The 10,933-nt window shown below is 40.2% G+C and overlaps 1 protein-coding gene across 1 annotated transcript in view; it reads right to left on the bottom strand.

Moving 5' to 3' along the window:
* Positions 1 to 2,782: 2,782 nt before the first annotated feature.
* Positions 2,783 to 10,933, bottom strand: part of PLPP4 (phospholipid phosphatase 4) — a 66,167-nt gene continuing 58,016 nt past the window's right edge. Inside the window, exon 7 of the mRNA XM_056352826.1 lies at positions 2,783 to 5,778. Coding sequence (XP_056208801.1) covers positions 5,579 to 5,778 — 200 coding nt within the window. The 3' untranslated portion in view covers positions 2,783 to 5,578. The remainder of the gene's footprint in view (positions 5,779 to 10,933) is intronic.

Here is a 10,933-nt window from a genome sequence, read left to right as displayed (position 1 = left end):
GCTGGGGCTGCTCAGCCTGGGGAGGAGAAGGCTCCGGGGAGACCTTAGAGCAGCTCCCAGCACCTACAGGGGCCGGCAAGAAGCTGGAGAGGGGCTTTGTACGTGGGCACGTGGTGACAGGCCAAGGGGGAATGGCCTTAAGCTGAGAGAGGGGAGATGCAGATGAGCTGTGAGGCAGAAATTGTTCCCCGTGAGGGCGGCGAGGCGCTGGCCCAGGCTGCCCAGAGCAGCTGTGGGTGCCCCATCCCTGGCAGTGCTCAAGGCCAGGCTGGATGGGGCTGGGAGCAGCCTGGGCTGGGGGGAGGGGGCCCTGCCCGGGGCACGGGGTGGGACGAGATGACCTTTAACATCCCTTCCAACCCAAACCATTCTGTGATTTTCATAGAATGACAGAATCATTTAGGTTGGAAAAGAGCTTTAAGATCAAGTCCAACCATTAACCCAGGACTGCCAGGTCCACCACTAAATCATGCCTCAATTTTAATTTCCTACATGCTAAGCAAGTTTTAAATTCATGGCAAAATGATGTTTTCTGTCTGTTCAGAGTATGTTCCTGAGCAGGGAATAATTTGCGCACCTGTATAACAGGAGTTTCTATATAATAAATGATGTGAAACTGGGTGTATCCTATGGGGTGTTAATCCTAATTGTTCAACAATACGGTCCTGCTTAGCAATTTGAGATACACCTTAAACTGTGGGAATAAAACCCTAGTAGGTGCTTTGATTTTGTATTTAAAATAGAGTCAATTTGGAGCTATTTGTAACTGATCACATTGTGTCTAATCCACCAGCTATACTGGTGTTTATTTATGTAACTTTGTTCTTTTTGGACTTGAAGCATGTTACCATGGCCTTGCATTTTATTTTACAGCATTACTTAAAGATTACCAATCCTATTGAATGCCTAGTTACAAATAACATTTGATCACCATGACATTTTTTTGCGTTCTCTGCATAAAACTGAATTTTGCCAAGTTTGTTAATTTTGATTTATATGCTTAATTTCTTTATTTCATTTATACTGTTCTGGTTTTTTCAGTGTTCCTAATAAAGGGAGCTGCCTATATGTATGATCGCCTTTGTAAGAGAATTGAGAAAAAAAATCAGAGAAAAACACTGGAACATCCAGCGAGGATGCTTAGACTCTTTGATCATTGAGAATACTGAAGAAAAATAACAAGTGTTCAGCATTTTCTCTTGCAAGGAGGGAATTCTCCATTACATGGATGAGAATCACGCAGCTTTTAAACATCTTCATTATCCAGACAGACACTGAAGGTTTTCCTGGCCTGCTGAAATAGTAACTGAATCTCTACACTGTCCTTCCCAGGACAAACGTTCAGGCACACAAACCCTGAGACTCTACCTTGTTTGGAGCACACACAGCACAAGATGACTACTGCAATATAACATGTACATCTAGAAAAGCACTATAGGCTCTTCTTTTCATGTTTGAGAAGAGTTTACCAGAAGCAAGATCCAGCCTACAGTGACACAAGACCAGAATCTCAAATTTTGCTTTGATAAGAAGAGAATTATTGTGAAGTAGGTCCATGAAATACAGCAGTGGTTACCCTGGTGTAAATAAGAGCAGAATTTCTGTTCTCTTTCCATGAATTAATATAAACATAGCATAACCCTTCAGTACAGGACCCGTACCGTATTTGTGCCAGCTGGCATGGCACCACTGTAAGCAGTAACACTGGTGAGCAGGCAATACAGAAATTTTATAATCATTGTTACCAATTGATCGTGGCAATTCTGAACACATTCTGAACATCAAAAGCAACAGAAACATGTGTCTAACCTTTTCACTCCCATCATTCTGATGCTGCTGTGTTCAAGACTTTTCCCATTCCGTCAGGTCAGAGCAACCCAACAGTCTTCTAACCCAGGAGGGATATATGTTATTATGAGAAAACAAAACTGTAGACAAATTAGTTGCAATATTTTGCTAATTATACTTAAAAATGTAAGAGTGCGAGCAAAAACTGTGTGAAAGTTTTATTCCACCTACTGGATGTGATGTGCTTAGTGATCCAGAGCAGTTCCACTGAAGTCAATGCAATTTTAGTACCGTAACATAAAATTAAGGCTCCCCCCCCGCCCTACCATGCATAGCATGGTATTTTTTCCCATGGAATGAAGGAAGGAAGATGAGGTTCTCTTTCCACATTAAATAGAAAGAACTTGCTGTATGCATGGGGAAAGACTAGAGGGCTAAATCAGACTAAATTGTACACAACAAAATCTGAGACTGAATCGGCATAAACGCTCCAGCTCTATTCCAAACACATCGCCTGAGATACACATTCCTTGTGGGGACATTTTGCTGACCGGTTTGCAGTCTCATGCTTCTCTTGGTTTCAGGATATTTCTGCTGGTTTTGTTTAGATTTTGCTATCCTTTTCTAGTCTAACCACATTTGTTATCAAATATGCCATTCCTAGTATCATTTGAGATATGGAACTTAATAGATGAAACGGACCTGTTGCAGTTTAGCTGGTCAAATATTTCAAAATTTTCAACCTTGCAGATTTACACTGTACTTTCTCCTGGATAAAAGTCGGATAGCATAGTTTGATTAAAGGAGAAAGGCTGTCCCATTTTAGTTGTATCAATAATGATTTTTGGAACTGCTGTTTATCAATAATTAAGTCATATTACAGCTTTTTCTTTTTTTTTTTTCTTTTCTTTTTTTTTTTTAATGCTCCACGTGATTTATTAATGAAATTAAGTTGGTAACTTTTATTCTTTAAAAAAATGATAACACACAGATGTACAAACCCACATTCATGTGTTGTTTTATTGGTGCGTTACAACATTACATTTCCTTCACATTGAGAAAGCATGAGATTAAAATACATTGATCCACGAAAATGCCTTCCCTACACTGACTCTGCATTGGTAATTACAGCACCTACAGATCCCTCTGTAAGTTTCATTTCATTAACTCTTTCATAATTTTAATTACATTACAATCAAAGCTTTTACATTGTTTATTTTACGACTTTCAATTTAATTATTCCCATTAAAATACGTTATTCTTTACTGCTTTGCAAAGTTCACCATTTACTTTTGCAATGTAAGTATTTATGCTGCATTACACTTCATATTCCAATCTTTTAGCAGCCACTACTCATTTGAGGGATGTATAAGCTTTCTCCATCCCAAAGAAGATAGCCTGTTTGTATCAAAAGCCATTAAAATACTGGGAATGTATACAGCACAGTTTTAGGAGGCCCCACTTATTTTTGAGAATAAGCCAGATCTATATAAAAACATGCAAAACGCTCTATGCATCAGTATTAAATTTCTGATTTTGATTTAGGATTATTTTTTTTTTTTTAACATTTGCATATAACCTGGAAGACTAGGGTTCCTGCTGAAAGAAAAAGCTAATGGCCAAGCCCTACACAACGTAAAGACATGATACCATTACTCTAGGGCTTTCACTGATCCTCCCGTATGAAGTAATAGAAAATGATATCCCTGTTACAGAATTCTGTAGGATGGTTTAAAAACTTTATAGAAAGATTAAACCTCCACTAAACTGTGTGGGTTTCTAGAATAAGACCTCAATTACACTAGAGGACTGTTCTGTCAAATCCAGTGCAAATGCAATGCCAGAATAATTTTACTCTGCTGACGCTAGCTTTGTGAACTAGCATATATACGCCAGCAAAACCACAGTTATGTTTGGGTAACTGTCTCTATTCTAGAGGTCAGAATACTGTAACTATCAGTAAAAAACCTACCCATAACTGACACAGGCAAGCTGGTACCAGTTTTACAAGTAGATCAGGCCTAACTGCTACAGAACCCTCCTAGGTTCCTGCCTATTACATTCTGCTCTTTAATGTTATTTCCAAACATCATATAAGTTTATAATAGCAAGGTGGCATCCCCTTGCACACAATTATTACATTTATTTTTAAGGGGATCCCAATTTACTTGCCTTCTACCAAAATTCAAGTGTTGCCAATCAGGAAGTAGCTCTTCTCAAAAAATCTACAAAGCTTACCTTTGAGAAAAGTGAATGACAAGCCTTACATAAAGACACTGAGCTGTCTGAATCACAAAATGCCTACAAGGCCAATACATATTCCAACAGGAACACATAAATTATAATTATGGCAGCAGTCTCCTCCAGTCTAAAGCACCGTAATAATGGTTGTTGATTAACCAGCAGCTCCAGCTAAGAAATGTTCAGCTGCCAAGATGTGGTCTGGAACATTTGCCTGCATTTTTACAGGACATCTAAGAAAAAAGAGTTCTGGAATCTGACATTTTGCCACCCAAAGTTACATCGTTTCACAGGAATGTGATGTATACTGCATAGTGCATACATAACAAAACAGGATCCTACCAATAATAAATTAACTAAAGCCATATACTCAGTAATCTTCTCCGTACCAACAGTGTTTTGATTCAGGTGAGTTTCAAGTTCAGGTACCAAGCTAACCTTTGCAAACACCATACTCAAGAAGGTGATGAGCTGAAAATGTGGAATGGGTCTAGTGGAAAGCTGTCTCCGGCATTCCTCTGGGTATGTTGCAGTGCTGGAGACCACCACAAGCATTCACGGTTGTGCGCCCGAAGTCACAAATGAAAATCTTTGCATTTCTTTAGATCACCAATGCTGCAGTGAGTCACTACACAAGAATGAATATGGCACACCGAGATTCACGGAAAACGTAGTGTTTCTTTGTCCTCACAGTTTTAGGATTTATAAAAATTTGTGTTCAGGACTTCAGCTTGTTGAGTGTCATGGGTTTTCTTTCATTTTGTTTTGATGGTAATTACTGCAAGAGCTCTCAAAAAATTGTTAATGATGTAATACCAAGTTTCTAGCCCATCCTATGAACGTATGTTACTGTAAACTTTATAATTTTAACAGCGTGGAATTTCTTGAATGTTAGAATCACCCTGTGGAACTACTAATGCACGAGGCTTGGCTCTTGCACACACTTAATCATTCATACCTTTTGGCTGCTTGATCATTAGTAGCTCAGAATGACCTTGTCAAAACTTGGCAATTAATATGAAGTTGTACCAGCATGTGGAGATTTTTTTAATGTGAAGACAACAAGATAAACATAAGGATGACACCCTAACTTATCAAATTATATAAAGAAATGGCTGGCCACAACATCTGATGAAAAGTGCTGTGTGTACTCACCACTCATCAAAATCAATGAGTGCTGAAGACGACCAGAACTTTCTAGGTGATTCTGAGTACTTTAGAAAATCTGTTTCCAGATCTACTATATATCCTCAACAACGTCTTCTTAAAATTACTCTCATAATTATTTTTTAAGTGGGATTGTTTTTGTTAATGCTTGTTCCCCTTCCCTCAAGTAGCCTATCTGTTTGCAGTAGACTAAAAACAGATAATTCAGCAAGTCAATATGAACCAAAAATTTAAAAGTATGATGAAAATAAAATATTTGATTTCTCTTTATAAAAAGCAAAGAAACAAAAGAAAAAAAGGTACAGTAAGAAACACTGTGTTAAGAGACCAGTTTGGAGCAAATGTGAGAAGGCTAAAAGTTCATTCTGCACGTTTCTTGAAGTCATACAGGACCTTCAGTTATTCCCTCTAGAGGCAGGCCAGTTGCATTGTCTGCTGTAGGTCTCTCTTCTTTCTTCACAGGGTTCTGATCTAGCAGGCTGACGTAAGATTTGTGACAAGCTGTGTTACCCAAAGGAGGGTAGTGTTGTCTGTAGCAAATATAAGCAAAAATGAGGCCAATGATCCCTCCAACGAAAGCATCTAGGTAAGAAGAGCAAGAAAAGCAGAAGCATGTTACCACAGAAAGGTCAGCCAGTAGTGATAACTGTAAATTAAAACCATTTATTTCATTTGGAAGAGTTTAACCCAGAAAATGTGAACTTTAAATTTCCATAAAGAATTGGGAACCGAATATCACAGTCATGTAGGACATATAAAATCAGTATTTTGTTGGGGACATCACCAACATTTTGAATACCCAAAATGTAGATGGTTGGCTACCTTTCAGGAGATGAACAAGGGGAACAGAACGGTCTCCATGGGGCATTGAACATTCATGATGTCCCAGATCACTGTTGACCAATGCCTGTGGGTAGGCAACCACGTACCTGCCTCCCGTTTGCCATGATTTACAGTGACCACCCCCAAGTTTTCCATTATGAACAACAGAGGTGCACTACGCCATTTACAGCATCCAGAGCTCTCCTGCTGACAGGTACAGCTGGCACTAGTGCACTGACTGCAGCCTGATCCTCGCCTCTGCCCAAGCACCCCCAGGAAAACCGGCAGCTAAAGTGCTGGATCTGCTCTTGACGGTTTCACGTCCCAGAAGGCATTCGCCAGCGCAGACAGGGAGCAGGTAGGATGTAAGATGGGAAATGACCTTCCTTCAGGAAGTGGGCCACTGCAGCTAGGACAATCCATTTCACTTGCAGGTCCTGAAAGGCCCCTGACCAAGCCAGGTGTCAAGAGCAATTTCAAGCAGGGTGAATTCTTCCTAAGCACCTGGAAAGGTCAAAGACTAAACGTGCCTGGTAACTGATTTACCACCTTCTGAAAATCTTTCCCAGATGCTCTTTGCTATCCCATACTCTATCAGAAAACAGAAGGAGATAAAATAAGGCCATTGTATGAGATATTTGCAGCTTTCACACAGAGGCAATTTTAAGCTTTCCATGGGAACCGCCAAGTGCCTGAAGGGTAAGAGGATTCGTTCTGTTGCCAGGTTCTCCCTGCCTCTTACTAATATACACTCGAGTGCCTGATCTTGTGTTTCATTTTCAAGCAACCAGAGCAAAATTTCACTGAAAATCCACACTGACTTTGAAAGCCTCAGATGTGAACACAAACCATAATGAAGTGAGGCAAAAGGCACTGGCTAGAATATGACTTGACACCACGTTTTATTATAACAAGACTTACTAAGCACCGTATCATCTGCGTATACCTGTGTTTCCATATTTTACTTTCGGCTAAAAGCAACTACAGCATAATAAAAATGGTGAATCACTGAATTCAATGACAAAGAAGGGTAAATCAATACAAATTATTTTTGTCTAAAATGCTTAAATACACATTAAATGTCCTCATTTGTCAGTCTAGTATATATTAGAACAAAGGGCATGTGGTTTGGTTTTCAGTAGGTAATAAATAGAGCCTTTTGACAGGACTAGCTAGGGCAAGAAAACCTAAAAAATTTAAAATTGAGATGGATAAATTTATGAAATGTGATTATAAGTCACAGTTGTCTGTTGAGGAAGAGGACTAGACTGAATGACCTAGGAGATCCCTTCTAATCCTATATTCTCTTTCGACATGCAAAAGGACGTAAGAAATCTATCGCAAACAAATGTAATAGAGACTCAAGTAAGATTTTAAAAGGTGATTGTGTGGACATAGTATTTGCAAGCAGACAAGGCTGTTTTTCCCATACTGGAAGCTGATTGATTTTGTACCATTCAGACTATCCCTATTAAATTGTCATGGTATAAAAGGCACCACGGGCAAGAAATTTCACTATAGTTTACTACTACAGCATCGATCAACTTGTGAAAAATCTAGTTACCGTGAGATTCATTTTCTATAAGCCTGTGTTGATTGCAATTCTCAGATTACCCTCCTTTAACTGTGGTTGCCTGAATACTGTTCCAGCTGCTTTTTTATTTTGCTTAACAATGAGGTCAAGCCTGGGATTACTATTTTTAATCATGGAAAACCACCAGATTTCTGACAGTACTCTACGAGTTCCCTGGTATTTCAAGACTTGCTGAAAACTTGCTTAGATAAGTTCTTTCAAAATACTTACATGCAAATGATGTAATTCTGGGCCTCAGTTTGAGCACCACGTCAACACAAATTCTCTACATGATTTATGCCAAAGATTTGTAGCTTACTGACCTTGACTGGGGGTAATGAGCGAACACACAGGCAGCTATTTTGACTCCTGTTTTTGAAGATAACATTCTGTGTTTTGTTTGAGCTCATGGTATCATGGTAGCCACAGCTTCCATTTTTTTTCTTTTTCTTTTTCTCTTTTTTTCCTTTGCCAATAAAGGAAAAATAGTATTCGTTCAGTCTCGGTATTTACCTTTACTTTTTTCATACAGAATTTTCATTTCTTTCAAGAGCATATTAACGTTTTCAGAGTTATAAGCCTATATAGAGATCTAGGGACTTAAAAGCAGTGAATACATTCACAACTATGATATATATACCAGGATATAATAAAATATCCTAATATTCACCAGTGCTGACACAAAGATCTTGAATATTACGTTCTCCAGCCAAAGTAAAGGGAGATCATAAAGTACTTATAACACTAACATTCTGAGCCTCCTTGATGGCTTTTTAATGTGAGGATGCTCCAACTCCATATTTCACTTACAGTATGTTAAGTCTTGGACGTTATATTGATGGTCCTTGTTCATTCCCAGCAGCACAGTTTAGATTTTATCACAAAGCCACCATAACACATGATAACATAAGAAGGGGAACAAGTTGCTGAATGACAGAAGCTGCAGCCGGAGAGGGGCATGCGGTGGCGCAGGGGGCACAGCCCCACGGGCAGGAGTGGGCAGGAGGGGCCCCTGGCCACGCAGCAGCGATGCCCCAGCAGCCCCCTGATTTTGATTGGTAATAAATTAAACTAATTTCTCCAAGTAGAGTTTGTTTTGCTCGTGAATAGTAACCGAGGGATGTCCCCATCCTTACCCCAGCCCCCGAGCCTCCCGCCGTGTCCCCGCTGCCCGGCCTGGCTGAGGTGGACAGCGATGGGCAGGGGGCTCTGCCAGGCACCCCGCAGCCCCGGCCCACCCGTCCTGCCACAGCCTTAGAAAACAGGCAAACAATATGTAACCAGTATGAACCAGACCATTGAAAGGAGCACTCGGGACCTTGAGAAGAGTCTAATTTGCCAGCCCAGCAGTGCTGTACCAGCAACACCGCGCAAAGCCAAGATGACCTACATAACAGGATCAGATGTACCAAGTCTGGTATTTCTGATAGGAATACGGAGACAAATTGGGGAAAAGCGATCACAGGCTGGTTTACTTAGGAGGATACATGACTGAAGAAAGGCACCTGCAAAGGCAGCAAAAAAGAGGGTCAAGAAATGGTACAAGAACTAAGAGCCAGGAGGGGTTTCTGACAGTGGAAGTGTGGACGCTGCTGGGCAGTAGTGAGTTGGGCTGTGGACACGGGAGGGAAGCCATGTGGGCAACCGACCGGACTGTCCACCAGGTCCGTGTCTGAAAGACTCGGTGTGGGAGGGTAAGGCATGATATAACTCTAGTGTAACAGAATGAAGTCACAGAATTCTAACTTTGTCATGTAAGTGCATAGTTCATGAACAGCATAGCCTCCTACATCAGTTACATCTCACATCCAAATGTTAAAGGACTCTGAGACAACAGTTTTCCTGTGAGAGACACGGCTGGTCTGACTGGCGCTGCACGCCAGAAGTGCCTACTGGGAGGGAAGCGGGGATGCTGAGGCATAGCCCTGAAGCTGTGAGGTCACTGCTAGTTAATTCAACCTCACTCAGAAACCTGCTGAAAGGTATCTGCTCTAGTTAAATTGTATTATAACAATGCCTCATTTACATGAGAATGCTCACATAATATGAATATCCAGAGCTTCCACCAAAGACAATAAGAAATAAATGAAAAAGAGAGTAGGATTAAGCACCCTTCAGACTGCTGATGCTTCACTTAAGAATATCCCCTGTTGTTCATTACATGTCATTTTTAAGGATGCAGGTTCATCCACAAACAGACATTTTATATAACTCACCCACATATCAAATACTGCTGTTAAGTCTTTAAAACCATCTTCCACCTTGTCAATAACTGTCATTCCCTCGCAAAGATAAGATTTAAGATTGTGTGGCATGTTTCTTTAGCTTTGTGGATGTAATTTATGATCAAAAAATACATTGCACGCTGCTCCAATGACCTATTCATCCATACCAAATACATTCAGCATTTAATTGCAGTTACAATTTAATAACTATTCATACTGAATCCATCACGCTAACACCTAGTCAGTGTAACAAAACATCAGCCTGGATATATCTGCAGTCCAAAACTATGGAAAATAATTGTTAATAGTATGTAACAAGAAGATTAAGTATTTTTCTTCCTTTCCTGACTTTGGAAAGTGTGGAATGGGCACCTTGGGAGCAATTACAACCTTGGCCAAAAAAAATTAAGAAAACAGAAAACATCGAATTTTGCAGCAAGGTTTTCAGTGTGGGCAGAATCTGTTACAGCCTGTGCTATGTAACTTGGTATGCAATGTTTCTATTCTTCTCAAGGAGGGGCCATAAACCCACCCCATGCCCAAGGTAGTATGATTTGCATGAAAAACAGTGTATTATATCATAGAACCATAGAATCGTGCATCAAATGACCAGAACGTAGACAAACGGCTGAGTGCATGTTTGCAATGAGTAGCTACACACAGACGCTTCAGTCTAGTCTAATGCACATGCAACCACATATGAGCAGTCACTCATGTACCCAACAGGTACATAGCAGATACCCAGAAAAGCAGTGGGAAGGACTAAGCCACATGAGAGAGCTACCCTGAGGGCCAGATCCAGCCTACAGCCGGATCGATCCATCCAGGAGAGCTATGGCACTGGTGTACATTTGTAAAAAAATGATGTAAAAAAACCCCACAAACTTAGATTTGTATATAAATATGATAATGTACATTGTCTATATAAAAATATAGAGCAATAAAGGGCCCCTGAAGTATTTTCAGACGTTGAAACCCTCAACATCGATCCAGGAGCAAGGAAAATCTATAGCATACTATTGTTTTTTAATTCCTGTGATTTAATCACCCCCCCCCCCCAAAAAAAAAAAAATAGAATCAAAGCAATACAAGGCTACTAAAAAAACCCCCAAAACCT

Source organism: Falco biarmicus, chromosome 9 (assembly GCF_023638135.1).
Source record: "Falco biarmicus isolate bFalBia1 chromosome 9, bFalBia1.pri, whole genome shotgun sequence".
In the NCBI taxonomy this organism is placed as follows: domain Eukaryota; kingdom Metazoa; phylum Chordata; class Aves; order Falconiformes; family Falconidae; genus Falco; species Falco biarmicus.
The sequence above is the reverse complement of the archived record's forward strand: the minus strand, read 5'-3'. Positions and strand labels throughout refer to the sequence as shown.